Source organism: Haplochromis burtoni, unplaced genomic scaffold (genome assembly GCF_018398535.1).
Source record: "Haplochromis burtoni strain Fernald_Lab_line unplaced genomic scaffold, NCSU_Asbu1 Contig_249, whole genome shotgun sequence".
Classification (NCBI taxonomy): domain Eukaryota; kingdom Metazoa; phylum Chordata; class Actinopteri; order Cichliformes; family Cichlidae; genus Haplochromis; species Haplochromis burtoni.
This window is the reverse complement of record NW_024582610.1, coordinates 739,438-759,833: the sequence shown is the minus strand read 5'-3', so window position 1 is coordinate 759,833 and position 20,396 is coordinate 739,438. Positions and strand designations below refer to the sequence as shown.

The window sequence follows — 20,396 nt, the reverse complement described above, 5'->3', positions numbered from 1 at the left end:
CGAAACAATCAGAATTCCCTCTTTGAGCAAGCACTTGGTGACAGTGGGAAGAAAACCCTCCCTTTTAACCGGAAGAAACCTCCAGGCGAACCAGGAGGGGCGACCATCTCCTGCAACATGTTGGAGGTGAGGGGAAGAAGACAGGACATAGACACGCTGTGGAAGAGAGCCAGAGATTAATAATAACTAATGATTAAATGCAGAGAGGTGTATAAATGCATATAAACTTATGGTGGAGCAAGTACATGGCCTGTATTTATATAGCACTTTACTAGTCCCTAAGGACCCCAAAGAACTTTACACATCCAGTCACCCACCCATTCACACACACGATGGCAGCTACATTGTAGCCACAGCCACCCTGACAGAGGCAAGGCTGCCAGATACTGGCACCACCGGGCCCTCTGACCACCACCAGTAGGCAACAGGTCAAGTGTCTTGCCCAAGGACACAACAATCAAGACTGTCAGAGCCCAGGCTCGAACCGGCAACCTTCCTATTACAAGGCGAACTCCCAACTCTTGAGCCACGATCGCCCCAAATACAGGTCGAAGCAGGTACTCAGTTTTGCATCTCAGGTGTACATCATGACACTGCTAATCAGACAGGTATATATACCCACCTGCCGCTTTATTAAGTACACTTTGGAGTAGCGCTCCTTTTTCTTTCAGAGTTGCTATAATTCTTTACGCCACAGATTCAACGTGAAGCTGGAAAGGCTCCTTAGAGATTTTCTCTATCTTGATATGAACAACATCACAGAGTTAACGTAGAAACCATACATAAATAAATTTAAGGTGTGACCCAAAGACGATTAATGACATAATTCATCTCAACCAGCAGAGCTTCATCGCTATGAACTGACAGTGAGGGCTGATGGAGTAACTGAGGTTCTAAGACTGTTTCAAAGGTTTTATGCAGATCAGTGGCAGCACTTGCTGGGCTCCATTAGGAAACAAATGAAATGCGTGAGTAGGGCCGTGTGCACCTCATTAGCATGTTTTCATGTCTGCAATCAGAGACTCGCCTGTTTGAATCAGGACCAGAACACACCCGCTGCGACAGATTCATGCACAAATGAGTTACAGCGTTGTTTAGATTCTCCAGATCAGTCATGTATGACACATTTGTGCAGCAGCAGCATGAGCAGGATAAAAGGACTCTGCTTCCTCTCACAGATGCTAATAAATGACAGCTCATTAACATGAACAGCGCTCTCATCATGAAGCTCTGCACAGTGAACAATAACATCATCTCCAACCAACACGGAGCCCTGGGTCACACAGGAGATCAGGCACAAACATTCAGCTGTAGCACACACACAAACTTCTTACTTGTCTGTTTCCACATGTGATCGACATGTATAAGGTAAACACAATTATGACCAATTCTTTTTACATTATACATGCTTCCCTTAGGCAGTTCCGTCAGAAGGCATGGTATACAGATGACACCCAACTTTATCTATCCATGAACAGGGGCGGATCTAGAAGGGTGGCATTTTAGGGTGGCAAGTGCCACCCTAAAATGATGTTTTCAGTAACAAGCGATGTTTATGATTGTGCCAGAGCACATTTTGAACAACACCATGGGAATTTCGGATTTTACACAGATGGTTGGATGTTACACTGTGGAAATGGAAGGAAGGTGAGTGTTATGAACCCTCTGTGGTCCACGGACATGCTGCACCTCCAAATCACACGACTGATCTAAGCTGACATAGCAAAAAGCTGCAGCCACGCTCAGTCTCTATTTCAGCCCACATTGAAAGTTCAGACTTCAAAGTTTTTACATTTTAATTACAGGCCAGTAAATCCAGAATTGTGATAATATATATAAGCCACGCTTTTTTCTAAATACTGTCGTCACGTTTTTGTGTGTGTGTGTTTTAAGCGTTTTCTAAGGACAGCACGAAAACAGTAAAGAAAGGAAGAAAAAGCCACCTCTTTCCTATCGTACCATGTCGACCAATTTTTAAAAAAAGTCAACACATGGGATTTGGTTGTTTAGGAAGAGGGAAACGTTTTGGGAGTGACGGTAACGGCAGCGAGACAGAGCGAGTGAGTGAGAGAGAGAGAGAGGGGGAGAGTTTTTAGATGTAGGAGATTTGTGACGTTTAGTGTGGAGTGGATTCTTAGTGTGTTGTGTTGTCTTGTGTAGCTGTTCTGTTGTGTAGTCGTTTTGTTTTGTGTGTCAGTGAGGGCACTAATGAATGTCACAAAGGCACATTTGGAACGTAAACACTAAGTAGAAAACCAGCGGAGTGATACACCTCCTGTTGTCAGGCCTGCAGGTTTATCCCTGTGCGGTTCTCCTCTCTCTCTTTTTTTTTTTTTACTGGCACACATCATTTGTGGGGCATCTTAATGCAACACCTGATTGTTCTCTCACTTTGGTTTTAGTAATATTTTTAAATGGTTGTAGAAAATGAAAAAAACAACAACCCAAAAACGGCAGGTGTATTGGCTGCATTTTTAGATAAATAGTTGTATATGTTTACAAAATGTACAATTATATTATATTTGCATTTCAAGTTATAAAAATTTACTCAACATGTCTGGTGGGGGGTTGTTTTACAGTAAAAAATACTACTAGGATTTTAAGTTTTTTGTGTGATTTTAGATCAGTAATAGTACTATTAATAGTAATAGTAGTACTAATGCAGTATTTCAGTGAAAAACAACTAAATTCAGATGACCAAACAAGGCAAGGGGAAAAAAATAAAATGAAACAATCTGAGGGTGAAATACAAACGTAAACTCAAAAGGAGTCAAAAATGGCCGTTTGTATTTCAGACCTCAGTGGGTGAATCCAACAAATCATGAAAAATTAGGTTTAAATTTTCGTGACAGTGCAGATTTCTGACATTTTGTGTAATTTAAGCATCTAACAATGTGATTGTTTTCTAACAAAAAACAGTGTGAAACTTAAGTTAGACTTGTGTTTGTAAATGAACCACCCCATGTTGTGTAGCTTTCTGGATTTTATACTTATTGGGCTACATATTTATTTATTATACAGGCTATACAGCACATAACATCAAAACTCACATGTTTTATGTAACTAAAGTGTGTAATTATGTGGGCTACAGACAATAATTAAGTTATAGACTATATTTATATGAAAAACGTGTATACTCACTGCATTTGAATCATTTTAACCATACGTAACCACCTGCATATGTGTTTGAAAAAAAAAAAGGCTTTGATTTTGCCACCCTCATGCCACCCTAAGAAAATTTCTCTAAATCCGCCCCTGTCCATGAAGCCTCTAATTTTCTGCTTCTTAATTCACATAAAACTGACGTTATTGTACTTGGCCCCAAAAATCTTAGAAATATGGTATCTAAACAGATTCTTACTCTGGTTGGCATTACTTTGGCCTCCGGTAACACTGTGAAGAATCTTGGAGTCGTTTTTGACCAGGATATGTCCTTCAATGCATATATTTAAACAAATATATAGGACTGCTTTTTTTTTTCCATTTGTGCAATATCTCTAAAATTAGAAACATCCTGTCTCAACTGGTTTATGCATTTATTACTTCTAGGCTGGACTACTGCAATTCATTATTATCAGGATGTCCTAAAACTCCCTGAAAAGTTTTCAGTTGATCCAAAATGCTGCAGCAAGAGTACTGACAGGGACTAGAAAGAGAGAGCATATTTCTCCTATATTGGCTTCCCTTCATTGGCTCCCTGTTAAATCCAGAATTTAGCCTTCAACTTTCAGCCCCCTCTTCTATGGAACCAGCTTCCAGTTTGGATTCAGGAGACAGACACTATCTCTACATTTAAGATTAGGCTTAAAACTTTCCTTTTTGATAAAGCATATAGTTAGGGCTGGATCAGGTGACCCTGAATCCTCCCTTAGTTATGCTGCAATAGGTATAGGCTGCTGGGGGATTCCCATGATGCACTGAGTATTTATATGGCTTTATACAGCTCTCTGCATTTAATCATTAGTTATTATTAATCTCTGGCTCCCTTCCTCAGCATGTCTTTGTCCTGTCTTCATCCCATCACTTTTTCCTCCAAGCTGGTCTATTGCGGCGAACAGAGAGCTGTCGATCGATCGTGAACCTCCAGGTCACTGGAGCTCACTCAGGTGTTCTGTCCACCTGGAGGAGAGCTGGGACTCTTGCCTGGTTTTTCCCCAGAGGAGTTGGAGTAGGTGGAGTTACAGATGAACGTGAAAGTCCAGGGGAAAAGTTTGACAGGTGAACAGCTTGTTAATGATGAGGTAATTAAAGAGCAGAACCGTGTCACTTCCTGTCTCTACACGTTGGCACTTCTAAAAGAAGATTAGTATGAAGAGCCTTTCAGCCTCTGATCCCAGGTCAGAAACACCTGCAGGTTGGTGCCATTCCCATGGCTACAGTTAAAAAAAATAAGCAATGCTGACTCAGCATCCTCAGGCACCTTTAGGCTTCGCCTGCAGTGGGGTCTGACAGACACAGCTGGAGGTGACGGTCTTCATCCATCAGGCAGCAGCTAAAGGTCACAGAGGAGGAGGAGCCTTCCTCAGTCACACTGAAAACCTATTTTTAATTTAATGCCCTTAAAGACATCAACAGTCACCTGACTGGTCACCTGATCTCATCTGAATGATGATCCATAAAAATCAGAACACCTGTCCATCACACACACCTGACAGCACACAGGTATAACAGCAGCAGATACAAAATACCACAGAAGAAGAAGAAAAAGCACCTGATGACCGAGGAAGGAAGGGAGGAGAGTCAGTACATCACTGCTGACTGTTAGCCAATCAGAGAGCAGGAACACCAGGAGGAGGAGGAGGAGGTGGGTAGCTTTTTATAGACGAGGAGACAAAAGTTTGTCAGATGAGACGTGAAGAGAGGAAGGAGCAAGAGATTCACAGAAGGAGAAAAATATTCACACAGGAGGAGGAAGAGGAGGAGGATGATGACCAAACTCTGGATCATAGACAAAACAAAGAGACTCACAGAAGTGGAAGAGGAGGAACAGACGATGCTGCTTCAGCTCTGAAACGTGAGTTTGTTTCTTTGTCCACAATATTGTTAGGCTTTGATTAAAATAAACATAACATAATATCATATTATATCGCACAATATATTTAATAAAATATAACACAATTGTTTTAGATCATGTAACATAATAAAGTTGAAGTGAATCTGCTTACACCCGAGCATTAAAGCTGACGTGATGTTTGAGAATGAATCTGGCAGCAGGTTTCAGTTAATCCCATCAGTCTGCCTCTGGCGCCTCGAACAGCCTTTAATTATTTTAATGATGTTGTCATCATCACATGTTTGTTTTCTCTGCCGCACTTTAATTTTTAAATTTAACTTCTGTGTGCGGTCATAAAAACACTGATCATGCTCACAAACCTCTCTGACATCACAGCACCCCCACAGGCTGAGTTTTTTTATGACTGGTGAGGTCACCTCACTTCTGAGGACGACATCCATTTTTGTATCTTGTAGCATGATTGTGCCCAAACTGGTTTAGTTTAAAATTAGTTTCATTTTAGTTTAACTTTAAATAAGCACCGAATGATATGAGCAGAGACACTGCAGTTATAAATGCCAGATTTCCTCCTTGCTGTGACCCTCAGGATTTCATCTCACCACTGTGACATCATGCGAGGCTCACTCAGTTATCCATATGTAGGATCCAATTTTTTTCAGCTTTAAGCTATGAGACGAAACCTCTCTGGTCAGGTTTAGGAGGCGGTGTAACCCAGAACGATACCAGCGATGGGAAACTCCATAACTGTCAGTGGGTGGGGCCTGAGGTCAAGCTTTGTCACCTCTAAGGCAGGCGATTGAAGAATCAGCCAGTGGAAATGGTGGACAACACCGTGGGTTAAGCGGGCCGGAATGATCTGGACCAACTAATGGATTAGTTTTCCCTTAGCTACCACCTGGTGGTCTGTCCAGCTACAGAATAGAGATACTCGACCTGTTCTCACCATCGATCTGTGTTCATGGTGCAGATGTCCATAAAGCTGCAGTGGTGACACTCAGCATCTAGCTAGCAATAAAGAAGCGGAGCAACGTAAGTTCAGAAAACCACAAACTTTTCTCAACAAATGTCGGCAAACAGACTAGAGATGGACCGATCCGATATTACGTATCGGTATCGGTCCGATACTGACGTAAATTACTGGATCGGATATCGGAGAGAAATAAAAAAATGGAATCCGATCCATTAAATATCAAAAAAGCACCTCACAAAACTTGCGACACGGCGTAACTCAGCTCATAACCGCAGCACGTAGGAGCAGTGTGCTCACGTGATAGAGCGGCTGTGTGTATTTGTAGCCTCACTACCAAACCAGCATTTCATCTCCGAGGAAGTTATCCCAGAGAGAAGTAAAGCACGTGTGTAAGTTTATCTCTGAATGTTTGTAAAGCATTCCCACGGTCAGCTTAACAACCAATATATGGAGCGACTGCCTCTTCTTGCTGCTACTTCAATCGTGAAACTGATTAATGATCAGCTGATCGGCTTTTCTGTCACGAGTCCGTCTCTCTTCTTTGTTTTTGGCCCACTTTGCGCCAGAAAGAGGAAACCAGCAGCTGAACAACAGCAGCAGTTTAAGCTTGATAAGCTGTTGTTAGAATTTATTTAATATTACTTTCTACACCAGGATCCTTTTCTACAGCTGACGGCTGGTAACTATGCAGGGGCGGATCTAGCAAAGTTTAGCCAGGGGGGCCGATAGGGCATGAACAGGGAAAAAGGGGCACAAAGACATACTTTTCTTTCTTATTCTTATTTAAAATGTCTAGCTTTTAATAAATAATTATCCAAATCTTACATCCAAAGTTTTAATCTGATGTAAAATATATAGAAGTCCATTACTGTGTATAGTAACTGTTAAGTCTAATATACCCTATAGTACTTTTTCCTGTGGGAAGATAACATCTGTGCAGTCTGCAGTTCTGTTGAAGAAAGATGTTGAATCTATTTAATTATTCTTGAAAAATAATTTATTTCTGTGCATTTTTTTCCACACTGCATCAAATTAAAGTTGATTACGTCGATTAAGCATCATGAGGTGGAGGTTGGGGCACAATTTTTTTTTTTTTTGCTGGGAGTTTGCAACCCTATTAGTTAGGTTGCTTAATATTTCTGCTAAGTGCTTTTTAAAATACCAGAATAGGGAGGATTGAGTAGGTTTAAGTTTATTAGACTGATCAGTGTTGCTGAACTATGAAACATTTTGGGTGAAGTGTATTTTTTACATACAGGTATAACAGAATAGCTTTAGTGTTTGTTTATTTAAACTTGAGTATGAACTTATACAAAATGCAGCAAGATATTAAAAAACAGTTTTATTGATTAAAAAACACTATATTGGATTCATATCGGTATCGGCAGATATCCAAATTTATGATATCGGTATCGGTATCGGACATAAAAAAGTGGTATCGTGCCATCTCTAAAACAGACAAACCGCTTCAGACACAGAGCTGTAGCTGCTGCGTTTACAGGCACACAAAATAACGCTAACGATCTGAGCAAGGCCACGGATTATTCTCACAGGTGACGGCCGGTCAGTGAGTGACGTTTATAAACTGGATTTAAAGCTGACAAGTGATGTCCTCTTATTTAATCAGGATCGACACCTGATGTAACGCGATGCAGATGATTTTATGAAACATTGAGCAAAACTATGTGAAGCATTAACTCAGAGACTATACGAAAATATATCATTCAGCATCTCATTGCTTTATAACTGGATTTCATAACCAACATTAAACCTACGTGTGTGTGTGTGTGTTATCTGAGAAGACTCCACACTGGGCTCAGATGGCTTCATTTCCAGCACTCAGAGTTTTTAACCCTTTGCTGGCTCAGAGTGAGGTTGGTTAAAGCGTGTCTGTGATGATCGTGTGTGTGGTTGCAGGTTTGAGGCTCGTTGACGGTTTTCGGCGCCTCTCGCTGATTGGATGACTTGGTTTAATCATGTGGTGCTGACAGCCTGTGTACATTTTGTCAATGAAGAATTATAAATAAAGTTTAGTGTTTTTATTTTAAAAAAAATCATCAGAAAGGCTTTTATTGTGAAATTATGAGATGACCTAAGTTTAATCAGATTACAGATGTGACAGATGTGCTGCATAATTATGACCCATTCATGGATTATGGATTATGGACTGTGTCATGTGACCTGGTGACATCATGACCTGCTGTCTTTATTATGACAGACTCACCAGGAGGTTTTGGGTTGGTATGTCGGGTCCTGTTTGGATGTTTGCAGGTGAGCCTAGAGTACCTGTTCAGGTAACGAGACATAAACCTGAGAGCGAGGGCCACCGCAGCAGCTCGGAGGAAGCATGAAAACACAAAGACAATGAGTGAAAACCCACGCTGCATCCTCTCACGTCCATCCACCTGGAGCTGCTCCCTGCACATACTCTGCTCATCTCTGAGGCCCACGCCCTCACTCTTCCTCCGTGACACACTCTGATTAACTTGTGGAAACGTCTTCACGTCAGTTGCTATGGTTTCTCAGCGCAGAGATTTAACATGTCCGCCTCCTCCTCTGTTAGGAAAAAGATCTCTTATTTTGGAGGTGACACTCCTCGCAGTGTTCTTCGCCTCCTCTCTCTCTCTGGCTGCTGTTACCTGACATGCAGGTGTGCTGCTGGCACAACAAACCTAACAAGAACCAATCAACAGGTTGATCACAAACCTGCCAGGACATCTTTATAAAGGAGCGTGCTGAAAACATGACAGACTCATCCCGTCTACCTGTCCATGTGTGTGTGTGTGTGTGAGAGAGAGAGAGAGAATCTGTGTGTGGTAGCTACATGGTGAAGAACCAGCTGCCGCTAACCAAATAAGTATGAATAAAGTTTAACTAAATTAGTGCTTCTCTAATGACAGCAGAAAAAGGTCACAGTCACATAGAGTCAGCCATGTGGGTGCGCTGTTTGCCTGTTTCTTGTCTTTAGAGGAGCAATTCTGTGACTCTGATGAAGCTTTTTCTCACAAATTGTCACATCTTTTCAGGAGCTAGCTCAAAACCATCTGACAGCAGCTTATCAATTATTATTGATGAAGCATTGTTTTTATTCGCTTGTTAATGAGAGGAGGAGGATTTCTGCCAGAGGACGTTATGCACTAGGTGGCACTGTGTTTCAGTGTGTGGATGTCCCCACTGAGAACATCTGGAAGAAGCTTTAGCACCTTGAAGCTGGAGAAGGTCTTTAACAATTATGGTGGGCCTTATCTGCTACATTGCCATGGTAACTGATGTTGATCTGTATTAGCTTATATTCAGATAAAAGATCCACAGGTACAGACCGATAACTTGATACGTTTTTTGCTCAAATGCAGATGCACCTTTCTAGGAGGCGAGGAGTGAAAATGCTCTATGTGCAGATTTTAAACTCCTGTGTTTATTTTACCCCTCAGCTCACAGACTGTATGTAAAAGATTTTTGTGACGCCAGCTGACAGCTAGGTAATTTTCTGGTTATCAGTTTTCCTTCACAGAGGCACACACCTGCTGATCAGTAACATCAGATAGTCCAATAACCTCACAGCAGCCACATTACTGGTCAGGTGACATCATTACAAATGCTCCAGAAGGCTCCAACAACACACAGTACAGAGGTTCACCTGTCAGTCAGAGAGGCCACGCCCCCAATAATGCTAACTTGGACCTACAGAGAGCAGGTGCTAGAGACAGACAGGCTGTTGGTGTTTCTTTCTCATCATTATTGATTATTGATCGTCCTGCTGTGTTTGGGAGTCTGGGTGGAGGTAGGAAGAGGAGCTTTCTTGGACGTTGTCCTGCTGTGAGGATTACAGTGAACATAAACACAAAGCAAGCTCAGCTCCCTCCACCTAACATAGTTAATCTGCTGCACAGATGTTCACAGTTAGAGCCTGACCTCACTTCACTGTGCTGCTGTTGGAGGGCAGCCTCACACAAACTCAGTGTTTTCATATGCTGCTGAGTCAGGTGGGTCAGGCTCCACCCCTTGTGAAACAAACAGTTGTGAAAAAAACCTGTCTCAGGTGTGCAGATGATCGTGTGTTCACCTGTTGTAAATGGTTAAATGATGGTTAAATGTCCCGTGTTAGCTTAGTTGCCCACAAATCCTTCAGAAACATATCGCAGCTGATTATCTATCAGCTGATTAAAAAAAACCTTAGGTTAAATCGAGCCCGTTAATAAGCACACACACATCTCAGTGTGTGTGTGTGTGTGTGTGTGTTTACATGTAATGTTGGCAGCCATGGTCTGTGGTCGTCATGGTAACAGAGGATGAAGAGCAGGATGAGAGCGGCTCTAAGATGTGATTGTCTCTGAGAGGAGACACTTCAGCAAACAATAGGCTGACATTTAATAAAACGGGCTCCACTTCCTTATGTAACCACCAAAATAAGAGCAACACAAGTGCCCCCCCATCACCTGCACTGATGCAGACACCAGGAGTACTTTTAACTGCGGATGAATACAATTAAAGAGGTTATTGTTTGTTGTTTACAGTTGCAGAAGAAAACAACAATGATGAACAAAGAGAAAGACCTGAAGCAAATAGGTGCTGACACTGAAACTCACCTGAAACCACAGACGGTACAGGAAGCAGCAAGGTATGTCTGCCTTACTTTGATTACTTGGTTTAAATGCTCAGATTACTTCGAAGAAGCAATAACACAGTAACTGTGTCATGTCCAGATGTTGAGCAAAGCCCTGCAGCTGTGCTTAGGGCCTCCATCATGGACAATGTGACACCTGGTGCCCTTCCAGGTGAGCCAGACTTGAAGGAATACAACTACCTGGCCTTGGTTCTCGGGGTGCCACTGATCCTGGTAATCATCCTGGGGAATGTGCTGGTGTGTCTGAGCGTGCTCACTGAGCGCTCTCTGAAAACCGCCACCAACTACTTCATCATCAGCCTGGCGGTGGCTGACCTGCTGCTGGCCGTGCTCGTGCTGCCGCTCTACGTCTATTCAGAGGTCAGTGTGATTGAGCCGCCTGGGCTCAGGTGTGCTCTGAGCTTAGGTGTGCTCCCAGTTTTACCTGAAGGCCCTCTCTCTGTTTGTGTGCAGTTCTTGGGGGGGATCTGGACATTGAGCACCTACATCTGTGATGCTCTGATGACCATGGACGTGATGCTGTGCACTGCCTCCATCCTAAACCTGTGTGCCATCAGCGTAGACAGGTGAGTCCAGCTGTGGATTCAGGTCACAGTAACAGGATCATTAGCACATCTGCTGCAGGTGTAATTAAGATTTTGAACTGTCTGAGATTGAAATATTTCCTCATCACAAAGTCATGTGACCTGCTGTGTCCCTCAGTCAGTTTAATAGATTTTAATGAAGAGACACGTTAAATAAAAGTGTGCTCTTCTTCTCTTCTCACATTGTAACTTTATTTCAGTCATGTCGCTGTAGTCACACTGCTGACACCTCATTAATGAGATAACACGTGACTTCATCCTGATTTTTACAGACAGCAGCTGTTAATGAACCAACTGACACAAAGTGTTGAGAAAAAGAAATTCAGTGAGTCAAATATGCCAGAGATTACAGGCGCCAAACCTATTTTTACCAGTGGTGCTACAGTCTCTATTTAAAGCCTCTGAGCCGAGAAGAGGCTGCGGTGACACCTCATACACACACACAATTTTGGATACAGCCTCATTCTGCCCACACCTGCAGTTTACCTGAGAGCTAATGAGGGGATCCAGTGTCCAGATTCTTAGTATAGAACATTTTCCAGAATTAATCAGAAAAAAGTACACACACACACACACACACACACACACACACACACACACACACACACACACAGTGGTTTGAAAGTGTTTGCCCCCTTCTTGAATTCCTACTTTTTGTATGATTGTCACACTTAAATGTTTCAGATCATCAAACCAATCTAAATATTAAACAAATATAATGCAGGTAAACACAACATGCAGTTTCTAAATGAAGGTATTTATTATTAAGGGAAAAATAAATCCCAACCTCCATGGCCCTGTGTGAAAAAATGATTGTCCCCTAATGCTAATACAAGGTTGGGCCACCCTTAGCAGCGACAACTGCAATGAATAACTGGCACTGAGTCTTTTACAGTGGAATTATTGCAATCCAGTCACAATGGAAGGGTTTCTAGCATGAACCACCTTTTTAAGGTCATGCCACAGCATCTGAGTTGGATTCAGGTCAAGGCTTTGACTAGGCCACTCCAAAGTCTACATTTTAGTTTTCCTTAAGCCATTCAGAGGTGGACTTGCTGTTGTGTTTTGCATTATTGTCCTGTTTCAGAACCCAAGTGCGTTTTAGCTTGAGGTCACAAACAAATGCCCAGACATTTTCCTTCAGGATGTTTTGGTAGAATTCATGGTTCCATTTAACACAACAAGTCTTCCAGGCCCTGAGGCAGCAAAACAGCCCACTACCAACACCATATTTTACTGTTAGTTTGATGTTCCTTTCCTGAAATGCTTCATTACCAGATGTAACAGGACACTCTTGTTCAAAAAGTTCTGCTTTTGTCTCCTCAGTCCACAGAATATTTTCCCAAAACACATCTTGGGGATCATCGAGATGTTTTCTGGCAAAACTGAGACAAGCCAGTATGTTCCTTTTGGTCAGCAGTGTTTTTTTCTTTGACCTCAGACCCATTTTGCCTAGTCAATACTTATGGTGGAGTTATGAACTCTGACCTTTACTGAGGCAAGTGAGGCCTGCAGTTCTTTGGATGTTGTTCTGGTGTCTCTTATTACTTCTTGGATGAGTCGTTGCTGCTCTCTTGAGGTAATTCTGCCCCTGTAGAGTGCCTGTAGAGATGGATTTTGTTATATGTGGTCTGATTCTCCCTGTGATCAGTATAAAAACTAATCTCTTGGTTTAAGTCAGTCCAAATACTTGCCTATAAACCTAAAACCTCCTCTGTCTCTCTGCTATTGCAGGTACATCGCAGTGGTGGTCCCCCTGAAGTACAACAGGAACCAGTTCAGTGTTCGTCAGCTGGCTCTCATCACAGCGACCTGGGTGCTGTCACTGGGTGTGGCCAGTCCTGTCATCTTTGGTCTGAATCAGGTGCCGGATCGTGACCCGAGTGTGTGTAAATTAGAGGACGATCGCTTTGTGGTGTACTCGTCTGTTTGCTCCTTCTTTGTGCCTTGTCCTGTCATGCTCTTCCTCTATTACTGGATGTTTAGAGGCCTGCGGCGTTGGAGTGGGCGGAGCCGCTCCCAAGCAGGCCGGGCTGGTCGGCAAGTTTTCTCTTTACAGCTCAGCTCAGCTCTACGGCGAGCTAAAGCCACGACAGCTGGCAGTCAAGAAAAAGTGGTATATACAGCGCCCCCCGGGCTCAGCCCCACGTCTCCCTCCACCGTGTCTATGGCAACACCCTCAGTGACACCGGTAATGGAGGAACACCAGGATGGCATAGCAGTGGTGGCAGACAGTGACCCAATGACGACTCAAATGGACAGCCTGTCGGATGGTGACCCCACGGATAGGAGGGAGGGTGGCAGCCGTCGAGAGAATGGCCTGAAAGGCAGCGCTGCAAAAAAGAAGGGGAGGAGGCAGAGCAAGACCAGCAGGGTCAGCGGCCGTGAGCGCAAGGCAATGAAGGTCCTGCCCGTGGTTGTAGGTGAGTCTCATGTCCAGGTGTTAGTTCAACCAGGTCTTAGGTGGGACTAAATCTGAGACAGGAATCGCCTAGAACTATGGGGAGGACCAGCCTCAGAGTTCTTCCTTCTCATAGTTGTAGCTGATTCTCCAGTCCAACTGTGAGGCACCAGGACAAGGTAGTGACAGGTATAAGGTAGGACCAAGTCTGATATAGATCCAGATCTAAGGGAGGAACAGGTCTAAGGCAGGATCAGGTCAAAGGTAGTATCAGGTCTGAGGCAGGGCTAGATCTGAAGTAGCAGGTCTAAAGTAGGACCAGATCTTAAATAGTGGCAGGTCTAAGACACAAACAGGTAGAAAATAAGACCAGTTCTAAGCCAGTAGTAGGTCTGAGTAGTACCAGATCTGAAGTCGTACCTGGTTCTGAAAGAAAGAAAGGTTAGGAAAAAACAGCCTAAGATAGCTTTGGGTTTGGTGAAGAATAAAGGTGGTCACACCAAATACTGACTTTACAGTTTCTGTACAAAAAAGTTGAACAAACTCTTTTTTTTCATTGTATACTGTATTCCCAGCTCTGAGGCAGATCCAAGTGTAAAGGAGGTCTACTTCTGAAGTGGGTGCAAATCTGATACAAATGGAGGTTTGAAGCAGCAACAGGTCTAACGTTTCCAGAGATATTTCTATAAAACTAAAGCTCTCAGAAGTGTAACTAGAACACATGGGGCCAGAACAGCTTTGAAGGTCTACATACATTCTTTTGTCTCAGCTCTTACAGTGCATTCACACCAAACCTGTTTTACCTTACTTAACTCAAATAGCCAAATATATGTCCCAACAGCCAACAGGAGGAAGACTATAACAGCTATTACATATTTTAGAAGTTACAAGTTTTTACGAGTTTTTACTTTCTCTGTGTAAAAGCAAGATCTAAGGTTTGGACTTGCACTGTGTAAAAAACTTTATATTTGCTGTTAATGCACCATAAACATTCCCTCATTTGATGTTTTAGTGGAGAGTGCACATCTTCTTCATCAAACCATTAAATGAGCTCTGCTGTGCAGTGCCAAAAGAAGACCACCCAAGTCAGACAGAAACATCTGATCAGAGGATGGAGGTGATCAAACTGTGTATTGATCTGCAACATCCTTAACTTTGAAGGATCAGTCGACCCAAATAGAGCCAGTGCATCAGAAACCAGGTCTCATAAGTCAGGTTTACAGACAAGAATTCAATCTGTCAGAAACTTCCAACTATTATTAACAGACACAGTTTCAAACATCATTATGTTCAAAGTTGTTGCATTAAGAAATGGACATTGAGATAAATGTGAACACAAAAGCTCATCAGCACGGCTTGTTGTTGTGTCTTTTCATCTAAACGAGAGCTGTCTCTGCTGGACGTCTCTGCACTAACCGTAATGTTTTGTTGAGTGAATCTCAGTAAAAATAGAAACTTCTTCTTGTATCTCTGTGGAAACTGCTTTAATTCACACCACAAAGTGTTTAACACTCACAGCTCATCCAAAACCATGAGGCTGAAGGTGGTGTGAAGGATTTAGTTAAAGAGAAAACATGCAATTAGAGCTTCAAAGGAACATCAAACAGATCAAGTGTTGAGTAAAAACAGAGGTAGGAGTCATTTTGGATAAACTGGTCTGCAGGAAGACTGGAGTCTCTGTGAATACACCACAGTGCTTAAACTTCTTTCCCTAAAATGTAATTCACCAGGTTTATTCAAAATTCAAACTTAATAGTCATTGTTAATCTCTGGCACACTTCCACAACAAGTCTTTGTCCTGTCTTCCTCTCCTCACTCCAACCGAACACTGCAGATGGCGGCCCCTCCCTAAGCCTGGTTCTGCTGGAGGTTCCTGCCAGTTAAAGGGAGTTTTTCCTTCCCACTGTCGCCAAAACACTCGCTCATAAGGAGTAATATGATTGTCGGGGTTTTCTTTGTTTTCATTCTATTATTGTAGAGTCTTTACCTTACAATATAAAGTGCCTTGAGGCAACTGTTGTTGTTATTTGGGCTATATAAATAAAACTGAACTGAAACTCTCTCTCTGTGTCTCAGGTGTGTTTCTGGCCTGCTGGACTCCGTTCTTTGTTGTCCATGTCACCAAAGTTTTGTGCCAGTCATGCAACATTGGTCCCACACTCATCTCCGTGGTAACTTGGCTTGGCTATGTGAACAGCGCTGTCAACCCGATTATCTACACGGCCTTCAATGCAGAGTTCAGGAACGTCTTTCACAAACTGCTCTGCTGTCAGACGTGAAAGCAGATCAACATCCAACAGGAAGAAGCCCCAGCGTGGAACTCAACTCGACTCAAACACTCTCAGACTTCTTAAGGTTTTAATGTGTGCGTGCTCTTATTTTAAAAGTTTGGAGATGTTACAGCCCAGAGGCATAAAACCTGCGAACATGTTTCTGATATCTGACTGTTTCCGTGTTTAAAGTTTGCAGCTCATAAGAATTTACTTTGACTGTTTGTACAGTGTTTTTGTGAGTGAAGCAGAGAGCTTCATGTGGACCTGGATGTTTCCGTCAGTTTTGTGGTGAAGCTCGTTGAGGACAGATGGTGTTTGTAGTATTCTGATCTGTGGCATGAAGGTGATGAAATGTAGCTGAGCAAACTTCTGTGTCATTTGAACAAACACAATAAAGAGATTAAAGACTGTTTGATGGGAGCAGCTGATCTGTGGGGTAACAGCAGATACCCAGCAGGATGTGACTGCCCTGGGGGTGGGGGTCTTGGCCAGGTGAGTTTTATGTCACAGGTGGAGGTCTGGCAGCTCATTAAAAAGATGCAGAAGAAGAGTCAGGATGCAGCCCAGAGCCACTGATTCATCAGAGAAGCTCCAGTTTGTTCACCTGTTCTCGTGCTCGTCGCATCCAAGGCATCGCCTGTCTGCAGGCTGTCAGTGAAGCTGCTCATTCACCTTTTGTTTTAAAGTAATGACACCCCTCTGTGTGGGTGGAACTGCCTCCACCTGTCAGAACACTCCTGCAGATATCCGAGTTTGTGTATCTCTGAAGTAGCTTCATCACAGTCTGATGTGATGACCTCCTTCATCAGAGTGGGGAGACCCCTTAATGACCAGAGGTAACCATGGTGATGTGGAGCATCTCATCCACACATGTAATAAACATGGGTGTTCAGACGTCCATCTGGAAATCAGAGGGCTTTATTCTGCTCAAATGACTAAGTTTTGGAGCTGACTTTGCTTCATCTGTGTGTTGATTTAGTTTTACTCAACAAAAACATGTAGAGTAAAACATAGAGAGCTTTTCTATCTCAGCTTTGAGCTTCATCAAGACTCTGCAGACTCAGGGTGTCTGTGATGTAGCTGAAGCATGAACAGCACACAGACAGCAGCAGCTCTTCACTTCACAGACCAATTCCCAGGCCGTGTTTTATTAACTGACCCGTACAAACACCCGGGCCTCGGCCACCCTCTGCAAAACAAACTGAGAGCTGAAACACACACTCATGCTCAGCAGTGATGAAAACACCATAAAAACATGAACAAAGGCTGGAAATAAAAATGAGTGAAGGGCTGAAACACAGTATGCAAAAGTCTTGGGCCACCCCTCATTACTTTATAATCCAAGCAGCCAGATTTTTCTGTATTGTTAAAGTATTCTTGAGCAATAGCTCTGCAGCTTTCTAAAGGCTGCTTTTCACTGTTTTAGACCAGTCCTTGTATTGGAATGTTTTTTGTGTGTTAGAAGTTTGCGTGCCTGAACTTGCCACGGCACAGTGGCCCGTGGAAAAGGGATGGACTCGGTGTAACAAAAGAGTCTTTATTCACAACGCTTGGAAGCTAACAGAAAACTTAGACTATTATTAAGGAAATTAAACTAGACGTCTGAGGCAAGAGAAACTATGACCATAACAAAACTATGACTAGATAGCAGTGACGACTGGGTGCAGGGACTGGGCAGGGGAAACTTTGGCTGGCCAGGGCACTGAAACAGAGGAGAGAGCAGTCACGGGAATCCAACAGAGAGCTGTTAATCCGGGAATAATTACACTGGGCTGCCTTACGTGCTTGCAGGTGGAGGTTGCTTGGAGGGGGAAGACAGGAGACAAAGGTTCAGGTGAGTACTGCGTGAAATGCAGGGAGGCAGGCCAGAGAGACTGGCAGTTTGAAAGGGGAGACGTTACCAGCAGCTGCAAACCAGAATCCAGGAGAGCTTGTACGGAGGAGACTTGGTAGGTGGGTTCCAGATGCTGACGAGAAAACAGAGGAATAAGGTAAGTACACACGATGATACACCAAGGTACAGACGTGAGGCCGAGAACTGACTAAAGTTGGCAGATAATCTGGCGAAGACTAGTTGTGCGCAGGTCATAAATACTGCCGGTGTGATTGCCATCAGGTGAGGAAAAACAAAGACTCCACCTAGAGGGGAGGAACCGATGCAGTGGAAAACTACCCAGAGCATGACAGAACTCTGACCTCTGAATCAATCAAGCATGAAAAGGCTCCTAAATCAAGGATGAACCAGTGTTATGTCTGCATATAATAGACACCCGAGGAAAGAACCAGGTTTAAATTGTGTCTTTAGGCTCTTTATTACTAGCAGCATGTCACACAAACACAACAAGGTGATTCCACAAGAGCTGTTAGCTGACAACTTGGAATTGGTTTTCAGCATGGTGTGCAGTGTGTCCCTAAAAATAAGAGAGAAATATGTACAGAAGAAGTGTGAGGGCTAAACCTTTCTACAACAGATGAACAGGATCTGAAAGTCATTAAAAAAAATCCAGCAAAGACCTGACAGAGGAGCTGAGAGATGATCTGGACCTTCAGCTGATCATCTACTGTTCACTCAAGTCTCGCCAGAATTGTTCTCAGCTGTCAAGAGGCTGTTCTTAATGAAGGGAAACAGGGAGGAAAGACTGAGGCATGAAAATGACACTAGAAGTGGACTGAAAATTAGAGGAACAGCTCTCTGTGTGCTGACAGAGGCTTTCAGGCCTGATAGTATATGAAGAAGAAGCTGCTGAGCAGCAGCTGAGGGAGGAGAGACACATCAACATGTCCTGTCAGGACTGATTTACCAGATATACAACTGAACCTCCACCGAGGTACTGCGGACATGCATGTAATAACACCTGAACCCTGAGGCCTCTGGAGGTGACCTAAAATGTAGTCTAGTTTCTGAAACCGTGAATGTGTTAACATGTTGGGTAAGTGGGACTGACTGTGATCAAAAATCAGCTTTTACTTAGGCTTTAAAAACTGGACCTTCAGGGGAACATGAACATAGCTGGCAGATCTTCCCAGACTTGTACTAATGACCTCAATGCTGGATCACCTCCATGATCAGTACACAGTGACCTCCCTGCAGCAGGATCGCTGTTTCAGCTTCCTCTCACTTATCTCATATCCAAATGATCATTCAGGAGGAACAGGAAGCTCTGGCCTTGGTCAGACGACCAGAGACAGATCTGAGATCCACATAAAGGTCAGAGCAGCAGAACAAAGACACAGCAGCTCAGCCGGACAAATTAACCTTTAAATAATGCTGAAGGCGGAAAGATGAGGATGAGAAAGACGAAGGTGCAGGATAATGGTGAAGGGTAGGGGTGCTCCAGGTTTTAAAACAGGATTTAAATGTGGAGAAGAACAGCTGGACACACAGTGTTGATCACAGGATTCACGCCTGAGTGTGTTCAGCAGGTCCTTTCCACTGTGAAAGCAATGAGTCACTGACATGAGTCAGGCCACAGAAGAAGAAGAAGAAGAAGTAGAAGAAGAAGAAGAAGAAGAAGAGCACCGTGTGTGGCGCTGACTCTCCCAGCATGGTTTGGTGTTTTGAGTGTTTGTAATCTGAGCTCATCGGTCAGGTTTCCCATCTGCAGACTGAAACAGTCAGAAATATCTGAAGCTTGCCGTTTGCTATCAGAATGAAACGTGATGGTTCAGGGCTGATCGGCGACTCTGTTCACTAGTCTGCACAGAAAATGATGCTCGATGTCATCGATGAAGCTGTGAAATTACTCCCTGTTTGAGGAACCAAATGACACAAGTTTTCTATCAACAGTATCTATGAACAGGCTGCAGGTAATCCCTACACTGAATGTAAACCAATGGCCTTCTGCTTCAGTCCCACTTACAAGACATGGTAATAGTGTAAGACATGGTCATAGTGTTCCTGGGGTAGAGACTATATGAATCTCTTAGGATTTCCACAACTTTGACAAAACACAATGAAAAGGCTTATTGAGTCCATTAATAATATTACAACCACAAAGTGCAACAATAAACACATTCTTTTAAAAAATAAATTAACATAAACACACTTGTCCTCCCATCTGCCTTTTTAACTGTATTTGTTAAACATAATAAATTGGTTTGTTTTTAACTGTTTTAATACTTGTTATGCCACTAAACAATTTACATGATATGTTTTTTTTTAATCAACTGACAATGTGACACCTCTTTTATCGTTTTTTCACCTCCTTTACAAAAATAATTTAAACTTACTGTTTTAATGCAATCTACAAACTATATAAAGTGCAATGCTCCTTTTAATGGGGGGCTCTCTTACTGAGTTGAACCTAGGCAGTCACCATTAATGATAAAGTAACTTCATTAACTAATAGCCGGCATTAAAGTACAAAAATGTTCTCATAGCCAGAAAAATACCACATAGTATGAAAACTGTTGAGCTCAGCAGTAGTTCAGCAGTTTCTTGTTTGGTTTAGGTTAACTTACACACACACACACACACACACACACACACACACACACACACACACACACACACACACACACACACACACT

At 42.9% G+C, this 20,396-nt stretch overlaps 1 protein-coding gene across 1 annotated transcript; it reads left to right on the top strand.

Annotated features, from left to right (window-relative positions):
• Positions 1-4,829: 4,829 nt before the first annotated feature.
• On the top strand, positions 4,830-16,396 carry drd4-rs (dopamine receptor D4 related sequence). The gene is made up of 6 exons (XM_005938382.2): positions 4,830-5,014; positions 10,499-10,602; positions 10,688-10,968; positions 11,062-11,174; positions 12,927-13,615; positions 15,670-16,396. The coding sequence occupies exons 3-6, from the start codon at positions 10,729-10,731 to the stop codon at positions 15,870-15,872; spliced, it is 1,245 nt and encodes a 414-aa protein (XP_005938444.1). The 5' UTR covers positions 4,830-5,014; positions 10,499-10,602; positions 10,688-10,728; the 3' UTR covers positions 15,873-16,396.
• The last annotated feature ends 4,000 nt before the right edge of the window (positions 16,397-20,396 follow it).

Bases quoted from the DNA above. Each gene is read 5' to 3' on its own strand.
- drd4-rs (XM_005938382.2), top strand. From the start codon at position 10,729: ATGGACAATGTGACACCTGGTGCCCTTCCAGGTGAGCCAGACTTGAAG. The intron at 10,969-11,061 runs GTCAGTGTGATT...GTTTGTGTGCAG, and splicing joins CGCTCTACGTCTATTCAGAG to TTCTTGGGGGGGATCTGGAC. The intron at 11,175-12,926 runs GTGAGTCCAGCT...CTGCTATTGCAG, and splicing joins TGTGCCATCAGCGTAGACAG to GTACATCGCAGTGGTGGTCC.